Source organism: Pimephales promelas, chromosome 22 (assembly GCF_988280905.1).
Source record: "Pimephales promelas chromosome 22, fPimPro1.hap1.1, whole genome shotgun sequence".
Taxonomy (NCBI): domain Eukaryota; kingdom Metazoa; phylum Chordata; class Actinopteri; order Cypriniformes; family Leuciscidae; genus Pimephales; species Pimephales promelas.
The window spans coordinates 29,170,519-29,191,490 of NC_142790.1; the positions used below are offsets into that span (position 1 = coordinate 29,170,519).

Consider the following 20,972-nt stretch of genomic DNA (forward strand, 5'->3'; position numbering starts at 1 on the left):
ACATTACTATATGTGAGAGGAGCCATAGAGTTCATGCAAGTGATGGATGTCTACAGATGAGACATGTCCTACATACTATCAGATCTCTTCTATAACAGAGGCACTCAAAGGAATTTAACAGGTTATCTTTGTCCTCAGGGCTAAAGTAAAGGAAACAATGCAATGTAAACAAGACAACTTGAAGGGTATGGCCCCTCGATCAGCTCTCTGAGGGACAGCAACAGGCTTTGAAGCACAACACTGGGGCTATCCGTTAAACCTTTAGCCTGGGCACATGATGCAGTGCATTAAGAAAACACATACTGGTCAGAGTGCATTTTTATGGATTTTTTTTTAAATGTAATTTTTTATACAATATCTAAAATTGCACTGAAATATGAAATACATATTTAATTTGGAAACATAAACAAAAAAGTTAGAAAATGTTATTTATATATTTCAAAATGTCAACCACACACTAAATTTGAGCCTGGTTTACTAGATGCTCTAAGACAGGGATAGGCAACGTCAGCCCTGGAGTGTCCTGCATAGCTTAGTACCAATCCAGAAAAAGAAAAAAGAAAAACACAAAAAACTTGCCAGCCTGTAACCGTAATAATCCTGAAGACACTGATTACCTTGTTCAGGTGTGTTTGAGCAAAACTCGACATTGCCTATCCCTGCTCTTAGCTGTCCCTAAGTCTGGCTACAGCTACCATCACCAGAGGGGGTCACTTGGTGAGCAACCATTCCAAAATATTACACAATATTCAATGGTTTCAAAAAGTCCGAGACTAGTAGTTAAATGCATATTTTTTTATTTTTCAAAATACATATTTTTAAATAAAAGTGGTTTTATCTCATCGTTTTTATCTTTAGAATTTCTTTTGCAGCTGCACTTGAAGTGACAAACAAAGCTTGATCGTTCCAAAGAGCATCATGTGCTTACACTTAAACTTTGACCATCTATGCAAAGGAGTCACATGATCAATGTCAGATTCACTTTAGCGATCTAGAAATAGAAAAAAAGTAGACACATATACTTATTTGAACTCATTTAAATTAAAATTTTCCAAATTCTAAAACTTTACGTTTTGGCCACAATTAAATTATCGTTTCTTTTTTTTTTTAACAACTGTTAGAGTTTTCTTTCCTTTGTTAAGGTCAAGAAATACAAAAATACAAAGCAACTATAGAAATCTGGAACCCACCCCAAACCATCCCCCTAGTAGACTTTATTATATTTATTATTATTATTATATTTTATTATATTTATTTTATTTTATTATTTTATTTTATTATTTTTTTATTATACTTTATTATATTTATTATTTATTATAATTATGTTTTCAATCACATATTATTGAATGTGTTTTCAGACTTTTATTATTTTAGCATCATTGAATTGAAACAGAAGACAAAAGGAAGTAGAGACACAATGGATTCCTATTTAACCCAACAGATGCAAGGCCATTTTAGTGCACCCAGTGACAAAAGGAAGCTCAGATTACAAACGTTATTAGACGTTTAAGGTTGCTCCCATTTCTTCCATTCTTGCTCATGAGTGCTGATAAACCAGAGTAAATAGACAGCTGAGAATGAGGCTCTGTAAAAGGATGAGGGGCCTAGAATAGATTGCCCAAGTGCTAAGACTAAGTAAGGTGCTTGTTGAGAGGGTTCAGAATAACTGAAGGACGAGGTCAAGGTAGGCCAGAAACCTCACAAAAGGTCTTGAGTGATGGCTCACACGGCTCAACAACAAATCAATGCTGTAGAGCTGACAATACATTAACGCTGTTTAGAAACAGATCTGGGGCTAAGACAGTTAGTTTGACCTGTTCTTTCTGTTAAGAAAAAATCATTATAAGCAACTTTATGTTAACTGATACACAGAAACGGTAACTGATGTCATGTGTTTAGAATATATTAACCTCTGTAAACATTAGGAGAGTAACTATGACAAATAACTGATTTTTTTTTACTATTATTAAAGTAATATTGTTGTTATAATCAGGACCTACAAATTTATTTAATGTTGTATAGAAATATGTTTAAGTATAGTTCACTTTGAAATTAATTTTTGATATGTTTTAGCTTACCTCAAGGGCATCCAAGATGTCTTTGTTTCCACAGTATTTTCAATTTTGATATTTTTAGGTCAAACCGTTCTTGTCTGTCAGTCATATAATGGAGGTTTATGGGGTCCCCCCTGGGTTCACCTCAAAGAACATGCACAGAGAAGTCCAAATTAAACTTGATTTAATGTCTCGTAAATGTAAGTACACATTGATGGCCTAAGACACGAAACGAGCGGTTTGTGTGAGAAAACGAACAGTATTTATATCGTTTTTACCTCTTGTAACCACGGTCAAGTCCAATTACTATCTGCAGAAGCACCAGAAAGCCCTGGAAGTGATCTCTCACACGTGTACGTCACTCATTGTTTACACAGAGATTTCAAAAGTGTTTTCCTTCACTGTGAAGATCTCCACATAATAGACCCCTTTTCAGTTGGTAAACATGATGATGTTTTTATGTGGGCGGAGCTTAGTTGGAGGCAGAACGATCCCTCTGACCGCTTCACTAATGCTAGTTAGCAAGGATTGTTAGCTTGTTTTTTAACAATGACTGGAGAAAATCCGATTTTATCTTAATGTGTAAGGTCACTCAGTGTCCAGGACCGCGATTGTTATTTCTAAAAGTTATTTTTAATGGACAGAACCAGATTGGCCGACCCGTTGCCGCCTACACGCTCACTCAATGCATGGACGACCTGACAGGATTAACGTTACGTTACCTTGGTTGAGTGGCCTGACTTCTACACCTACCTTATGGAGAAAGTGATCGTAAAGAGAAACTCAGGGCTTATAAATCTTTAGATGCCTATATGGTCCTGTACAAGACTTGTGTGTACGATCCGCAGTTCTGCTGAGTCAGCGCCGAGACCACGACAATGTAAAGAGTGACATTACGGTGCGATTTTAATCATGTGAATATTTTCTAGAAATAAAAATTCCAGATACAGCATATTAATTTTTCATCAATTCTTGCACCAAACAACACAACAAGATGACATTTAATAATAGTGACAATAATTTAAGCTCCTTATTATGTAGACGAATCTGTGCTGGTTTGTATTGGCCGCCTCCAGTTTTCACTTTGTTTTGCCTCCAGCTAGCGCCGTGACGTAACTGTTACGTCGGCGCAAAAGGGGTCTATAGCTGAGTTTCAGTCACGTGATTATGATGATGCGCAGAATTCAGATGGAGGGCAGGGAGTGAAGAGCGCAATGGACGAGATGGAAGAAAGTACGTACTGTACTACTTTACACGCTATTACAAGAAAAAGATATAAACAAAAAAAATCAAACATATGTTGGACGTGACCCTTGCGTTATGAAGAGGAGGACGACTTTTCAACTGAACTGAAAGATTTTCCTGCCATCGAGGCTGTAGATATCAGCAACTACCTCGTCTTACAGACATACTTTGACTTTACAAAGTTCGGAAACATTACACGTTACACAAACATAGCCACTTAAGTTGTATTAACTCACCTTTGATGAAGTGATCACTAACGTTACACACACAGGCATTTTCCCATTCGACTCCTCCCGACCGCAGACATAGGTTTGTTTGCAAGCCGATTTTTGATCAATTTCTTGCAATTCCCCCCCCCCCTTATGAACAACAACTTTTGGTACACTCTAAAAACTCCTTGTGGTTTGATCGATTCAAGTAACCATAAATGACTCAAAACACAGACATTTTGAGTTTGTTAAAGTGCTTTCTAAATACAGCAAATCACTTCCTGCCTTCCATTTGTATTTCGCGCCATGGCAACGCAACGTGACGTCATATGAAAACAAGCTATTAGATATACAGGAAATTGCAATGGAAGACGATTTCGATAAATCAACAGACAATGACAACGTTTTTTTCGCAAGCGCCATCGCCCTCAGAGTACTTGGACGTGACTGTGATTGTGAAAATTTGCCTTGGATAAAACTAACTATATCGCAAATCATACCGGTTACATCAATGATACATATCGTAGCATTTTTATAGTGTGATATAACAATATAACAATCTATCGTTACACCCCTAGTATAATACAAATTACAATTTGAATCTTACAAAATCCATTTCATGGATTTATCTAGGGAATCTTTATAAAGCTGAAAATCTTTTTGAAGAAAGAATGGGGAGAACATGGATGAACATGAATGAAGCTGTTGTTCATTTAAATGTTAATGAACTTGATAAACCCATTAAACACATATGATGGATTTAGCTTTGGGAAAATCAAGAAAGGTCCTAGCAGCAAACAAGAACAAGCAAGAGTTGCAGCTGTCTCTCCATTAGGCGAGAACACAAGGTCGTAAGTGCAGATACTCATTGTTCCCGTTACAGCTGTCTCCTGACAATTGTACTGTTCCGTGACAGCCGTCTTGCTCATGAGGCATTGTTACCTTGTCTTTATCCTTGAGCACAAAGATAAACCTGTGAAATTCTCAGTGCATGCCGGTCTCTCTTTGAGGACAGAAAATGACACGCAATTCTAGAAAAGCATCAGTGCATTATTGCTGGAATCTTACTGGCAAATTAAGCGTTGTACAATTTTATTAAAAAAAAGTTTGTGTGAATGTTTAACTATGGTTAAGATACATTATATACAAGAGTCTCCACCTCTATAATGCTTTAAGTGCATACAAATTTGCCCTATAACTAACCACAAAATATAAAAGTGAAGGTGTAAAATTCAGTAAAAAAATGTTTGATATCTTTAAAAAAGAAGAAATACATATGGGACAAAAATAGCATCATTGTGATTTAAATCCTTTGTGATGCTTTCTCACTACCGTCACACACCACATGCCAAACTACTGTGGCTCACAAAGATTTTGTCAGGCATCCAAAAAGAGCTACAAACAAATGACCCGTACCAAATACAGATGATCAACGTCACACTCATTGTGCCTTTATATAAAGAGATAAGTTACAGCACAATATTGCAAGCAACACATCATTGTGCCATCTAAAGGTAAGAGCACACATCATTTAGATTAAATCGTTTATGAGGACTGAACAATAGAATAAGATGATTTCTCAATAATGATGTTTCTTGTTTGATTGAAAGGACTTGGACTTTCTTGGGTTTTGATTTCATCTGGTAAGGCATGCTTTTATAAGATTAACATGTTAAGTATATATCTGTGTGTATGCATATGCAACATTTTTGTCAGTTTAAAGACCAATAAATGAATACAATTTTTTTTATTTTTTTTTTATAAATAATTATATTTAACAGTATATTTTTTTAGTTATAAACAAGCTAATTTTTTCATCTATGCCTCAGTCTGATTGAAAGATGGGGGATGCTCTGATGGCAGAGTTCGGGCCAGCCGCCCCGTTCTTACGAAAGTCAGACAAGGAGCGTCTGGAGGCCCAAACTCGCCCCTTCGACATGAAGAAAGAATGCTTTGTGCCCGACCCTGAGGTTGAGTACGTCAAAGCCTCCATCACCAGTAGAGACGGTGACAAAGTCACTGTTGACACAGAGTTCGGGAAGGTAAGATTTGATCTCTGCAGTGTTGTAGATTGTAGACAAAAGTACAGAGTGACTTTCAAAACATTTTTGTTATCCACAGACAGTTACTGTGAAGGAGATTGATGTTCACCCCCAGAACCCGCCAAAGTTCGATAAAATCGAGGACATGGCGATGTTCACCTTCCTGCACGAGCCCGCTGTGCTGTTTAACCTCAAAGAGCGTTACGCAGCCTGGATGATCTACGTGAGTCGAGTCTTAAAACACTCACATGTTCTCTTTATCTTGCATGAGCAGATCTAAACCTTCTGTAAATCTTTTACAGACCTACTCTGGGCTCTTCTGTGTCACTGTGAACCCCTACAAGTGGCTGCCAGTGTACAATCAGGAAGTAGTTGAGGCCTATAGAGGAAAAAAAAGGACTGAAGCTCCTCCTCACATCTTCTCCATCTCAGACAATGCCTACCAGTACATGCTGTCAGGTGATTTGTAATCATGATTTGACTTGTTGTCATTTTTTAGAGATCTAATTTCCAATGCAATTTCAAATGCTAAGTTTCTTATATTTTGTTCTCTCACAGACAGAGAAAACCAGTCTGTCCTGATCACGTACGTAATACATATTATGACGTAGCACAATATTCCAACTTTCACCACAATTTTTTTATGTGCTGCATTTTATCAGTTTTTTAATTATCGTTTTTTATCGTAAGTGGAGAATCCGGTGCTGGAAAGACTGTGAACACTAAAAGAGTAATCCAGTACTTTGCGAGCATTGCAGCAACAACAACTGGCAAGAAGGATCCATCAATGGAGAAAAAGGTGCGTAATTCACTCAAAAATGGCTCATTATGGATGAATATTCCTTCTAAATAGCATAGCTTACAAAAAATATTTTCCAAAATAATGCTGTCTTCAGATATCAAATATTGGAGTCACAAATTGTCAAAATTTGATACTTGCTTGAACAATATTGCAATTCATTAACAAGTAAACAAACAACAACATTTTTGTTTTCTTAATTTTTTACTACTGTGACAGGTTCTCTATTGATTATTATTTTCATTATAGAACTATATAATATCAGAAAATATGCAGTAGATACAAAAGTAGAAGTAGTTAAAAAACTAAAGTAGACGCATCAAATTTTTTACACACTTATTGTTAAAATATGATTCTCAGGGTACTCTGGAGGATCAAATCATCCAGTGTAATCCTGCTCTGGAGGCTTTCGGTAACGCCAAGACCATCAGAAATGACAACTCCTCCAGATTTGTAAGTTGGGTTTTTACATTGGTGTTGTTATTCTATATTGGTTTTCATGATATGTTATATGAGCGTGTTATGTATTATATTATGTATTGCTTTATTCACAGGGTAAATTTATCCGTATCCATTTTGGCGTCAGTGGAAAGTTATCTTCTGCTGACATTGAGACTTGTAAGTACTGCCCAACATCATTCCAACAAATCACACATTGATTAAATGTATAACTGTTTTGATATTGATCTATTCATCAAATCATTTAGATCTGCTGGAGAAGTCTCGTGTCACTTTTCAGCTCAAGGCTGAGAGAGACTACCACATCTTCTATCAGATTCTGTCCCAGAGAAGACCAGAACTGCTGGGTAAAATTACCCATCATATCTATTAATATTGCCATCTCTAATTAGAAGAGTCTTTTCTGATCTATGTTACCATTTCTCCGTAGAGATGCTGCTCATCACCAACAACCCCTATGACTACGCCTTCATCTCCCAAGGAGAAACACAAGTGGCATCTATTGATGACGGTGACGAGCTGATGGCCACTGATGTGGGTGTTTGCTAAAACATATAGAATTCACAATACAAGACACCACATTATAAAATATTATAAGTAATAGTCCTTCCAAAATTTGCAATTTGGCACATTTGACCACCCGTATGACTGCGTTTCTGCTGTGGAACATGAATTGATAGTATCTTGGCTGGTTTCCCTACAGTTTAAAGCATATAATGATCAAAAGCTGTCAATAAGTATCAAAAAGCACCGTAAAAGATCCGTAAAACTTGTTTTTATGAAGCCATGTGATTGTGTAAGGAAAAGAATAGCGTGAACACGGTCTCCTTTTGTGTTCATACAGGTTTATAACGACTTGAAAAAGAATAATTTATTATCTTGGCCAGTCTATTCATTAAAAAAGTATAAAATAAAGACATCAGTTTGTTGTGTATGCCATGAAATTTAACATGATCCGTACATTTGCTGCAGGAAGCGTTCGATGTGTTGGGCTTCACCAATGAAGAGAAGAACAGCATCTACAAGCTGACTGGATCCGTCATGCACTACGGCAACATGAAGTTCAAGCAGAAGCAAAGAGAGGAACAGGCCGAGGCTGATGGGACTGAGGGTCAGTATAACTTGGAATCTCAGTTTCATAAAGGAAAAAGACATGTCAAAGATATATATATATATATATATATATATATATATATATATATATAAATTGCTCCGTGTTTTTTTTAACATGCAGATGCTGACAAAGTCTCATATCTGATGGGCCTAAATTCAGCTGACCTGATCAAGGGTTTGTGCCACCCAAGAGTCAAAGTAGGAAATGAGTGGGTCACCAAGGGACAGAGTGTCCAGCAGGTAACAAATGAAAATAATAACAGGGCATTAGTTTTCAACATCATAGTTTACTTTCCAAGACATGCCAACAAAAACTTTAATACCTCAGAAAAATCGCTCTCTAGTTTGCAAATGTGTCAAATTCCGCAAAATACAATATTTTCTATATTAGGTGTACTACTCTATTGGTGCTCTGGCAAAGTCAGTGTACGAGAAGATGTTTCTTTGGATGGTTGTGAGAATCAACCAATCACTGGACACCAAACAGCCTCGCCAGTACTTCATTGGTGTGCTGGACATTGCTGGATTTGAGATCTTTGATGTAAGTGGAAATCAACTGATTATTTTTATTTTAAAACAAATTCAACAAGAAGTGCAATCTGTTTGACCATTGTGATTATACGTTATATTCCACCTGCAGTACAACACCTTTGAGCAGCTGTGCATCAACTTCACTAATGAGAAGTTGCAGCAGTTCTTCAACCACCACATGTTTGTGCTGGAGCAAGAGGAATACAAGAAGGAGGGCATTGAGTGGGAGTTTATTGACTTTGGCATGGACTTGCAGGCTTGTATTGAGCTTATTGAGAAGGTGGGTAAATATCATGTTTATGATTATACTGTCTGGGGAAAAAATAAATATTTTCAGTTTTAACTCTTTTGGCAAACTAATATATTGACTTCAACGATCTACAATTCATTTTAGCCCATGGGTATCATGTCCATCCTTGAAGAGGAGTGCATGTTTCCCAAAGCCAGTGATGCAACGTTTAAAGCTAAGCTTTATGACAACCATATGGGGAAAAATCCAAACTTCCAGAAGCCCAGGATTGTCAAGGGTAAACCAGAGGCTCATTTTGCCCTCGTTCACTATGCTGGTACTGTGGACTACAACATTTCAAACTGGCTGGTGAAGAACAAAGACCCTCTCAATGAGACGGTTGTAGGGTTGTTCCAGAAGTCAACTCTTAAGCTGTTGTCTATCCTGTTTGCTAATTATGCTGGTGCTGAATCATGTAAGCAAACACTGAAGTGTGACATGAAAATTTAATAAGCACCTTTTTACCATTTAATAATAACAAAAATAATTTATTTCATAGCTGGGGATTCGGGAGGAAAGGCTGCCAAAGGCACTAAAAAGAAGGGTTCTTCCTTCCAGACGGTGTCAGCCCTTCATAGGGTATGAAATATTATAACACTGTTTTACAAGGTTTTATCACATATGAATCTAAATCCTCTGTGGTCTACCAACAGGAGAACTTGAACAAGCTGATGACCAACTTAAGGTCAACTCACCCTCACTTTGTGCGCTGCCTCATCCCCAATGAGAGCAAGACTCCTGGGGCGATGGAGAATCCTCTGGTCATGCACCAGCTGCGCTGTAACGGTGTGCTGGAGGGCATCAGGATCTGCAGGAAGGGATTCCCCAACAGGATCCTGTATGGAGATTTCAAACAACGGTTAGTATGAAACCAAATGACTTTTGTCTTACAAAATAATTTTATGTACGACTCCAAGTTCCAGGCATCATTTCAACTCAGTTTGCAAATTTAATCATTAGCTAGAAACTAAATACATATAATAATTGTTAATGTGTGTTGTATTTTTTGTAGGTACCGCATCCTAAATCCTGCTGCTATCCCTGAGGGACAGTTCATTGATAATAAGAAGGGTGCAGAAAAACTTCTGGGCTCTCTGGACATCGATCACAACCAGTACAAATTAGGACATACTAAGGTATTATTACATTAACTTTAGCCAAAACCACCTTTCCATTGTCAAGTCAAGTCAAATATATTTATATAGCGCTTTTCAAAATACAGATTGTATCAAAGCTGCTTCACAGTATCAATCAAGACAACATCACAGTGTTTGTTTATTCATGAAAAAAGACAATCAGGTTTGGTAGAGCTGATCAATGGTATGATGGGTCATTTAATTTGAATATCCCCAACTGAGCAAGCCAAAGGCAACAGTGGCAATGAACCAAAAAACCCCATCAAGTGACCCGATGGTGTCCTAAAACTCCATCAGATGACTCAAAGGAGAAAAAAAATACTTTGGGAGAACCCAGGCTCAGTCAGGGGCCAGTTCTCCTCTGGAGTTTATGAACTAGAGGCCAAATTTACAGTAACTGTAAGATAAAAAAATGATATGAATGCCAGGCTAAACAAATGCGTCTTTAGTCTAGTTTTAAACTGGGAGAGTGAGTCTGAGCAACGAACAATATCAGGAAGGCTATTCCAGAGCTTCGGAGCTAAATGTGAAAATGCTCTCCCTCCTTTGGTGAATCTGGATATCCTAGGAATGACCAGAAGCCTCGAATTTAGTGATCTTAAAGAGCGTGATGGATTGTAGGGCGATAGAAGATCTGTTAAATAGACTGGAGCTAAACCATTTAGAGCTTTATAAGTCAAAAGCAATACCTTTTAATTAATACGGAACTTTATAAATAACCAATGAAGTGATGATAGAATCGGTGTTATATGATCATATTTTCTTGACCTAGTAAGAACTCTAGCACCAGCATTTTGGACTAACTGTAGCTAGTTTATTGAGGATGCAGGACAACCGGCTAATAAAGCATTACAGTAATCTAGTCTCGAGGTCATGAATGCGTGAACTAACTTTTCTGCATCAGAGACAGATAGTATGTTACGTAGCTTAGCAATGTTTCTAAGGTGGAAAAAGGCTGTTTTTGTAACATATGAAATATGCTTTTCAAAAGACAGGTTGCAGTCTAATATAACACCCAGGTCTTTTACTGTAGCGGATAAAGTAACAGGGCATCCTAATATGTTAAAGTTGTGCTGCGAAAGGTTTTGTGGACGGATTTTAGAACTGATAAGTATTACGTCTGTCTTGTCTGGATTTAATAAAAGAAAATTACGCGTCATCCAATCTTTTATATCTCGAACACAATCTGTCAATTTGGATAATTTAGCGTATCCATCTGGCCGTGATGAAATATATATTTGAGTGTCATCAGCATAACAATGGAAACTAATTCCATGTTTCCTTATAATATTACCAAGTGGCAGCATATATATTGAGAATAATAGAGGGCCTAACACAGATCCCTGCGGCACTCCATAGTTTGCCGAAGTTATGATCGAGTTTTCTCCATTTAAGCAGATGAAATGGTAATCATTTTTGACGCAAAATTCTTTGCTATTCAGGTGTTTTTTAAGGCTGGTCTTCTGGGAACTCTTGAAGAGATGCGAGATGACCGTCTTGCACTTATTATAACTGGAATTCAGTCCAGGGCTCGTGGTTTTCTATCAAGAATTGAGTTCCAGAAAATTGTGGAAAGAAGGTAAGATTTGAGCATTTCAATCTTTGAACATATTCTACAAGTTACATTTATAATGCAAGATTATATTACATTTAAAATGTAATATCTACAGAGACTCTCTGTTGGTGATCCAGTGGAACGTACGTGCTTTCATGGGTGTCAAGAATTGGCCCTGGATGAAGCTCTACTTCAAGATCAAGCCTCTGCTGAAAAGTGCAGAGACTGAGAAAGAAATGGCCAACATGAAGGAGGAATTCACCAAGTTGAAGGAAGCTTATGCCAAATCTGAAGCCCGCAGAAAGGAGCTTGAGGAAAAGATGGTTTCCCTTCTCCAAGAGAAGAACGACCTGCAGCTTGCAATGCAGTCTGTAAGTTCGCATGAGACTACAACTCTGCACTTTTCACAGGTCAAAAAATAAAACAGGTTTTCCTTTTTTTTCTCATGTTCATAGGAGCAAGATAATCTTACAGATGCTGAGGAGAGATGTGAGGGTCTGATCAAGAGCAAGATCCAGCTTGAGGCCAAAGTCAAAGAAATGACTGAAAGACTGGAGGATGAAGAGGAAATGAATTCTGAGCTGACTGCAAAGAAACGAAAGCTGGAGGATGAATGCTCTGAGCTCAAGAAGGACATTGATGATCTTGAGCTCACTCTGGCCAAAGTGGAGAAAGAGAAACATGCCACTGAGAATAAGGTCAGTTTTCAGCACTGAACCTGTTAGTGATGTTAGAATTGTATCTTAAGAGTCTGTTGATACAATGACACATTTTTACAGGTTAAAAACCTGACAGAAGAGATGGCAGCTTTGGATGAGATCATCGCTAAGCTGACCAAAGAGAAGAAAGCTCTTCAGGAGGCCCATCAGCAAACACTGGATGACCTCCAGAGTGAGGAAGACAAAGTCAACACACTCACCAAAGCCAAAACCAAACTGGAGCAACAAGTGGATGATGTAAGAACCAAAAACCTAGCACTAGAATTAAAATGAGAAGCTTCATTTACTATTTGTGAAATTATTTTTTTGGATCAAATTTAGCTTGAAGGTTCTCTGGAACAAGAAAAGAAAATCCGCATGGATCTTGAGAGAGCTAAAAGAAAGCTTGAAGGGGACTTGAAGTTGACTCAAGAAAATGTGATGGATTTGGAAAATGATAAGCAGCAGATGGAGGAGCGGATAAAAAAGTAATATATATATATATATCATACTATGAAATATAAAATGTAGTTTTATACAAGTTTTCTATATATGTAGTTTAACAAATGTATTGTTTATCATTAGTTAATGTTTAATTCATTATTAAATGTTAACTAATGGGATCTTATTGTAAAGTGTTATCTGATATTTTAATTTGAAATTCATGCAATCATTCATGTGTCATCCTGTTTACTTGGCAGAAAAGACTTTGAAATAAGCCAGCTCAATAGCAAGATTGAAGATGGACAAGCTTTGGAGTCCCAACTCCAGAAAAAACTGAAAGAGTTGCAGGTAAACTTTGTCAAAATAAGATTTATATTAATTTTTGTAAAATAAAACACAAAAAAAGAAAAAAGAAAGAAAGAAAAAAAGTTGTATTTATGCACATTACTAGGCCAGAATTGAAGAGCTTGAGGAAGAGCTGGAGGCTGAGAGAGCAGCTCGTGCTAAAGTTGAGAAACAGAGAGCTGATTTGGCCAGAGAACTGGAGGAGATCAGTGAGAGGTTGGAGGAGGCTGGTGGAGCCACTGCTGCCCAGATTGAGATGAACAAGAAACGTGAAGCTGAGTTCCAGAAACTGCGCAGAGACCTTGAAGAGTCCACTCTGCAACATGAGTCCACTGCGGCTACACTGAGGAAGAAACATGCTGACAGTGTGGCTGATCTGGGGGAGCAGATTGACAACCTCCAGAGAGTGAAGCAGAAGCTGGAGAAAGAGAAGAGTGAACTCAAACTGGAACTGGACGATGTGGTCTCCAACATGGAGCAGCTTGCAAAGGCAAAGGTGAGTGAGAGAAAGTATGCTTAGAGTCTATAAATTATGTTTTGTCAGTCAAAGAAACCAATCAACTATGATACAATTTATCCTCAAGACAAACCTGGAGAAAATGTGCAGGACTCTGGAAGACCAGATGAGTGAGTACAGAACCAAGGCTGAGGAAGGTCAGCGCTCAATCAACGATTTCACCATGCAAAAAGCCAAGCTGCAAACTGAGAATGGTAAGAACACAAAATATTGTGTTATGTTACCAAACTGTACCAAAAATATAATTGGAAAAACGTTTTTTTCTTTCTTTCTTTTTTTAATATTGTATTTTAGGTGAACTTGCCAGACAGCTTGAGGAGAAAGACTCCCTGGTGTCTCAGTTAACGAGAGGCAAGCAGTCCTACACTCAGCAAATTGAAGACCTCAAGAGACAGCTCGAAGAAGAAGTCAAGGTTTTCAAATCTCCTATTTATCCAACAAATTTGCTAAAATCCATTATTGTAATGAACAACTGGCCCCAAATATTTGCTTGGCTTTAGGCTAAGAATGCCCTGGCCCATGCAGTTCAGTCTTCTCGTCATGATGCCGATCTGTTGAGGGAGCAATATGAGGAGGAGCAAGAAGCCAAGGCTGAGCTACAGCGTAGTCTGTCCAAGGCAAACTCTGAAGTGGCTCAGTGGAGAACCAAGTATGAAACTGATGCCATCCAGAGGACTGAGGAGCTGGAGGAAGCAAAGTAAGAAACAAACAATATTTAAATGTTAAAAGAGTTTGGACTTTATTGATGAGACACTTTTCTGAATTTTCTGCTATAATTTGTGGCCTTTTATACATGTTCAAATGATGTTTTATTAACAAAGTTCGGGAGAAGCACGTTCAGATAATTAACACAGGGGGAGAGCACTCAGCAATCATGATGAAATGATGTTTCATTAACAAATTCGGGAGAACCACGTTCAGATAATTAACACGGGTGGAGAGTACTCAGCAATCATGATTAAAGCATGTATATATAGACTCAGCAGTCTCACATCATTTCTCTGACAGTTTAGCAGCATAGTAGTTCCTGGTTCATAGCCGCTACCATGTCCCAGCAATCAAGCTCTTCCAATGAAGGATTATGCATCGACACGGATGCACCCTCCCATTCTGGCGGCCCATCAACCTTTCATCCTACGCCGGACGTTGCACCCGAGCCCCAGGCTTCCTCATGCGGCCGCACACGGGCCCGATCAGCAAGACGTCGAGGCCACTCTTCACCGCCCCCGGCAAGGATTCCAACTTCCTCGCCTGCTTCCTCATACAACTCGCCGTCCCGACGATCCCACCTATCGGGAAATGGACCGTCGCTGGCTTGAGAAAAGCTCTGGGCAACTCAGAAGTACAGGCTTCGCGGAAGATGAACAAAGCGGAGCTGTACGATCTGTACATGAAATTAACCCAGTCAGCTAACCACTCCCAGAAGCCTCACAGTCAGAGCAAAGCCCGCAGGGTTTTGTTTACAAATTTTGGTTCACTTGCAAAAAGAGCAGTGTGAAAGCGAACCGTACCAAAAAAATAATAATAATAATTTATTTGGTCCGGACCAAAGCAAGTGAACTATCGGACTTTCCTGGTGTAAATACACCCTAACTTTCCATTTCAAGCCCCAGCAGGCAACCCAACAGTGAGGCCGCCGCCAACACTCACAGCCCCGGCCCATACCCTTCACAGCTCTCTCACTCAATCCAAGTCTCCATATTCTTTTTTCACAGTATCTGCGATGCCCATTCCATCCAATGCCATCGCCATGGAACCACCACTAGTCTCCCAAAGTATCCGCGCACAGATTCTGTCAGAAATTCAGGATGCTGGCTCCAGAGGCGGACCAATTCCCAACTCCAGTACCTCGCTATTCGGAGCTGATATTCCCATAACCCACCCACTAAAACCCCTCCTCGACGCATCGCTCGACACTATACTCCAAGCAGTTTCTCCCAGGACCCTCCAATCCTACTTAACGGCTTGGAGATGCTTTAAAACATTCCATGGCTCTTATAGCATGTCATTACCTGATTTTTCTCTCCTTTCAATCACCTCATTTATTTCCTACCTTAACAGCGTTAAGGGCTTACAAGTCGGGTCAATTAAAGGTTACTTGAGTGGCATACAGTTTTTTCATAAACTGACGTATGGTGCTCCCTCCCCCGAGATAAATAATCCAAAAACCGTCTTGCTCATCAAAGGGATCCAAAGATCCCAGCCCACCCATCCAACCCATTACGCTAGATATCCTCACCAAATGTATTCATACCCTCCGCTCAAGCTACCAGCCCCTCAACACCGCACGCACACTCGACACCATGTTCACCCTAGCATTCTTCGGTTTTCTTAGATGCTTGGAACTCGCTATCACCTCCAAATTCGACCCAAAAATCCACCCCACCATCTCAGACTTCTCTGTACTAGACAGCGAAACAATCTCGTACTTGATCAAGCAAAGTAAGACCGACAAAACCCAAAAAGGTCATTTCATTTACATTTTTAACCTCCCTCCTCCCAACATCCCTCCTCCACCCCTTCTCCATTCTTCTAGTCCTAAACCACTTTACATACGGGGGGGGGAGTACTCTGGGTCCGGGCAGAATTCCGAGCTTGGAGCCCTCCCCCCGGACAGCACGCTAAATACGCATTATACTTTATTCCCTTTAATTGTATGTAAGTGTGAACTCGTGAAATAGAGTTTAATGAATGCTACTTCTGATGTTTACTATCCTTTGTATTTTAATTATTAAAGGAAGAAACTGGCTCAGCGTCTGCAAGATGCAGAAGAAGCTGTGGAAGCTGTCAATGCTAAATGCTCCTCTCTGGAGAAGACCAAGCACAGGCTGCAGAATGAGATTGAAGATCTCATGGTGGATGTGGAGAGATCCAATGCTGCTGCTGCTGCTCTGGACAAGAAGCAAAGAAACTTTGATAAAGTAAGGAGAGAAAGTACATTTGGAAAAATCAGACATGCAAAATTTTACTATACAAAATATCAAGTAGCATCAAAAATGTTCCATGTTTAATTGATAGTAAATGTAAGTTTCTAATTATGGATAGGGTCTAGTACTTTAGGGCCTATTCTTTACTACAAAACCACTTGACAAAACCTGCACTGCTCTCAATGGCAATTTGGTTTTATTACATTTAACCAGGTCCTGGCTGAGTGGAAGCAGAAGTATGAGGAGTCCCAAACGGAACTGGAAAGTGCCCAAAAAGAAGCTAGATCTCTGAGCACTGAACTCTTTAAATTGAAAAACTCGTATGAGGAGTCATTGGACCACCTGGAGAGCATGAAGAGAGAAAACAAGAATCTCCAAGGTAAGAGTGGTTTTACAACTCCAAACCATTACTTTAATTGCTTGTATTTATGAGATCGTACATTATTTCTATTGCCCAGAGGAAATTTCTGACCTCACTGAGCAACTTGGTGAGAGTGGGAAGAATATTCATGAGCTGGAGAAACTACGAAAACAACTGGAGCAGGAGAAACAAGAGATACAAACTGCTCTCGAAGAGGCTGAGGTAAAATAACAACCATTTTCCCCTGAAAACCTTATTCATATGACAACTCTTTGATTTAAATCAAGCTTTTGTTTAAAGCAATTGATCATTCCAGATTATTTTAAAGGAGGTCAACTCCCACCCCAAAACACAGGGCGAAACAAAAACACCCATTTTACTCTTCATAGGGTTCCCTTGAACATGAGGAAGGCAAGATACTTAGAGCTCAGCTGGAGTTCAATCAGGTCAAAGCTGATATTGAACGTAAGCTGACAGAGAAAGATGAAGAGATGGAGCAGGCCAAGAGGAACCAGCAGAGAGTGGTGGATACCCTGCAAAGCTCACTGGAATCAGAGACTCGCAGCAGGAATGAAGCTCTCAGACTGAAGAAGAAGATGGAGGGAGACCTCAATGAGATGGAGATTCAGCTCAGCCAGGCTAACAGACAGGCATCAGAAGCCCAGAAGCAACTCAAGGGTCTTCATGGACATCTCAAAGTATAACAAATCTTCAAATCAAGATTTTATGATGCATAGGTGAAATCCAAACTAGTTCTCACATATTTTTATTTGTAAAACTTGTACTTTACAGGATGCCCAACTGCAACTAGATGAAGCTCTTCGTGGTAATGATGATCTCAAAGAGAACATCGCCATTGTGGAGAGACGCAACAATCTGCAGCAGGCTGAACTGGATGAGTTGAGATCCCTGGTGGAACAAACTGAGAGAGGAAGGAAACTGGCTGAGCAGGAACTGCTGGATGTCAGTGAGAGAGTTCAGCTCCTGCATTCTCAGGTATGACAAATCTGTACTAAAACTGCAAAAAAAACAGCCTAAATCCCCTCTTAGTAAACCATATTATAAAAGACTACATGAATGTCAATATTATTCATGTTCAGAACACCAGCCTGCTGAATCAGAAGAAGAAGCTGGAGGGGGATAATACTCAGCTTCAGACTGAGGTTGAGGAGGCAGTGCAGGAGTGCAGGAATGCCGAGGAAAAAGCCAAGAAGGCCATCACTGATGCTGCCATGATGGCAGAGGAGCTGAAGAAGGAGCAGGACACCAGTGCTCATCTGGAGCGCATGAAGAAGAACATGGAGCAGACCATCAAGGACCTGCAGCACCGTCTGGATGAGGCTGAGCAGATCGCCATGAAGGGAGGCAAGAAGCAGGTCCAGAAACTAGAAGCCAGAGTAAGCTGCTGATGTTTTAGGAACAAGTAGTTTTCTGCAAAATGCTTTCTTTTAACTTTACATTGTTTTGTACTAAAATTGTTACACATCTGTTAGGTGAGAGAGCTGGAAAGCGAGGTGGAGATAGAACAGAGAAAGGCCAGTGACTCGGTCAAGGGGATTCGTAAATATGAGAGACGTATCAAGGAGCTCACCTACCAGGTAGGAAAAATGTTGCCTACTAACAATTTTGCCCCTGATTGATTTGATCTTGTTATTTGTTGAAAATACATAAAGTGCTTGCAGCATTTTCCTGTATTTAAGTGTATCACATACTAAGATTTTTTGCTTTGCATAGACTGAAGAAGACCGAAAGAATCTGGCTCGTCTGCAGGATCTGGTGGACAAACTCCAACTGAAGGTCAAATCCTATAAGAGATCTGCTGAGGAGGCGGTGAGTATTACTAATGCCATCATATGATACAACTTCTGTAGTAATTGTATCTTTTAATTTTCACAAATGCTATTCTGTGTAAACTTTAGGAAGAACAAGCTAATGCCAATCTGGGCAAGTTCCGTAAGATACAGCATGAGCTGGATGAGGCAGAGGAGAGGGCTGATATTGCTGAATCTCAGGTCAACAAGCTGAGAGCCAAGAGCCGTGATACAGGATCCAAGGTAAGAGTAGATACTTAAAACAAGTGATTTTGGTCACAAAAATAAAAACATCAGAAAATCCACAAATAAATGGTAACAGTTACATTGACTTGATAGGTCAAGATATGAATAGCAAGTAACGATACATACTAGCAACAACTACACTTGATAAAATGCATTTTGAAGAGATGTAAATTAGAGATGTAAATTAAAGAGATGTAAATTAAAAATCTGATGTAATGGCACACATTGTGTTCCCAGATGAATGTTACAAGTAACCCCAACTCACAGCATATACAGAAATGGAGCTTACAATGCACTACACACATGTAAACGACAACAGTATATGTAGAGGACCATTTACTGGAGCCTCTCTGAGACGCACGCAATCTGCACGCACGTAAATAATTAAAGCACATATACAATATATTAAGTCTGCAGGAAATTGTGAATTTTGTAAATTCACAAAAGGAATATGCTGTAGTATCGTTTTTAAAAGGTTTTAATACATCATGCTGCCTTAGAAAATGGTCTAATAATGCAGATAATGGATTCTCATCCTTGGAATGCACCATTTACAGTATTTCGCTTGTCAATCGACACGGGTAAATTGCAATCGAGGATTTCTTTTAAAATTAAGTACACCAATTTAATCAAGGAATCATGACAGCCCTAAAAAATACCATCCACGTTGATTAGCTGTGTAGAGTTTAAGCCATTTTGAACTTGATCAACTAAGCTTTAACATTCTGTTGACCTTTTCCTTTCTAACAGAAGGGGGCTGATGAGGAGTGAAAATATTAGATGGATCTCTCTAAACATGGATTGCTGTGATGATCTCTTCTGTAGTTCTGTAGAATAAACCAGACATGAAAATGAATAAATCATCCTCTTTTGTCTTTTTTTTAACACATTGCAATATCTCAACATGATCCTGAACACAACAGTAAATCAGTTGCCTGAAAGTACTCTATGTGCCACAGATTAGGCTGTCTAGTCTAAGATCTGGTTGAAACTAAACTCTATATGTTATTAAAATTGGCATTTGAAGTAGGGTCAACCATACAAAGAAACCAATTTTATGTTTACCAGTTTTACCAAACTAATACAAACCACATAATGTAGGTCACATTGTAAGCCACTGACTATTACACTGTATGTTTTAACACAGATCATCCTCAGGGAATAAAATGAAATTAAGGCATTATGATTTGAAGTGCATTGTATCTATTTTAATGCCTTGATCAAAGCCATTAAATTTAAAAAAAAAATGTAAAATGCAGGGGAAAATTAAAGTACCATTTAATCATAGCCTACATAGACTATTACATCTCTATGGTGAAAGTGAATTATGATTTGAATTACAGTCAATATAAATTATGATTGTGAGCAGCCATCATCGTTAGTCCAAGAATTTACAGTTCAGCCCAATTCAGGAGAATCTTTTTCTCATCAATTATGTTGGTATTACGGCCGAGAGGTCCCGGGTTCAGATCCCGGACGAGCCCCCATTTGTTACGGCCGACTCATGGCCGCAAAACAATATAGGAAACCAACACGAGCGATCAATATAACCAACGTAGTTTATTGAATAAATCTAGGGGTTTCACAAAGTGCAATAAATGCTGTTAAGCCATTAGGAGTCTTCCGAAGTGCCGACAGTCGTCCAAATCCAGCTATCACCAAGAGCACAAGAGACGAACAGTGGATGATGTCATTTCCCCGTATGCGCTTCCCTCTATGCATGACACCGGAACCTATATCTCCACCTCCTAATTTGAATCAGATGTTCCTCATCTCCACCACGACCTACCAAACAAGAAATAAAAACAAAACAAAACACACCCCCCATAATAGTTGGCAATATATTCATTCTAAACCTAAAGAAACCTCCACAATTCTGTGAAGCTGCAATAGTCAGTCACCGCCACTTGAGAGCACCACTACCATTAAATATCATATAAAGCATACAGTACTTGCTCGGTGTCCATGCAAAGCAGGATGAGGCAAGTTGTCACAACGTTTAATTTCTTTAACTCAGTGTAGGTTTTATTCACAATTTTCACATAGTCTTCAAAAATCTATTTCTAACATTTCCATTGGTATTGCTCAGGAAAAACATTAACTGGTTAACCTTTAGCTACACATTACAATAGGGTTTAATTTGTTAATGCATTAAGATTTAAATACACTACTTTCATTGTTAACTTGCTTG

The 20,972-nt window shown here is 38.9% G+C and overlaps 1 protein-coding gene across 1 annotated transcript; it reads left to right on the forward strand.

Moving 5' to 3' along the window:
* Positions 1-4,842: 4,842 nt before the first annotated feature.
* On the forward strand, positions 4,843-19,641 carry LOC120467853 (myosin-7). The gene is made up of 38 exons (XM_089125997.1): positions 4,843-5,151; positions 5,338-5,550; positions 5,630-5,773; positions 5,853-6,009; positions 6,109-6,136; positions 6,241-6,349; positions 6,710-6,802; positions 6,904-6,967; positions 7,057-7,155; positions 7,239-7,342; positions 7,781-7,919; positions 8,043-8,161; positions 8,313-8,462; positions 8,562-8,732; positions 8,847-9,156; positions 9,241-9,320; positions 9,395-9,600; positions 9,754-9,877; positions 11,320-11,456; positions 11,548-11,803; positions 11,888-12,130; positions 12,212-12,388; positions 12,473-12,618; positions 12,832-12,922; positions 13,026-13,415; positions 13,504-13,630; positions 13,731-13,849; positions 13,937-14,133; positions 16,174-16,357; positions 16,577-16,742; positions 16,822-16,946; positions 17,114-17,422; positions 17,517-17,720; positions 17,825-18,121; positions 18,218-18,322; positions 18,459-18,554; positions 18,644-18,778; positions 19,532-19,641. Exons 2-38 carry the CDS (start codon positions 5,350-5,352, stop codon positions 19,550-19,552), a joined length of 5,823 nt encoding a protein of 1,940 aa, XP_088982123.1. The 5' UTR covers positions 4,843-5,151; positions 5,338-5,349; the 3' UTR covers positions 19,553-19,641.
* The last annotated feature ends 1,331 nt before the right edge of the window (positions 19,642-20,972 follow it).

What these genes read in the sequence shown, in the direction of transcription:
- LOC120467853 (XM_089125997.1), top strand. Translation starts at nt 5,350, where the DNA reads ATGGGGGATGCTCTGATGGCAGAGTTCGGGCCAGCCGCCCCGTTCTTA. An exon ending in TGCAGCTTGCAATGCAGTCT is followed by an intron (nt 11,804 to 11,887) that starts GTAAGTTCGCAT and finishes TCATGTTCATAG; the next exon opens with GAGCAAGATAATCTTACAGA. An exon ending in AGCAGCTTGCAAAGGCAAAG is followed by an intron (nt 13,416 to 13,503) that starts GTGAGTGAGAGA and finishes TTTATCCTCAAG; the next exon opens with ACAAACCTGGAGAAAATGTG.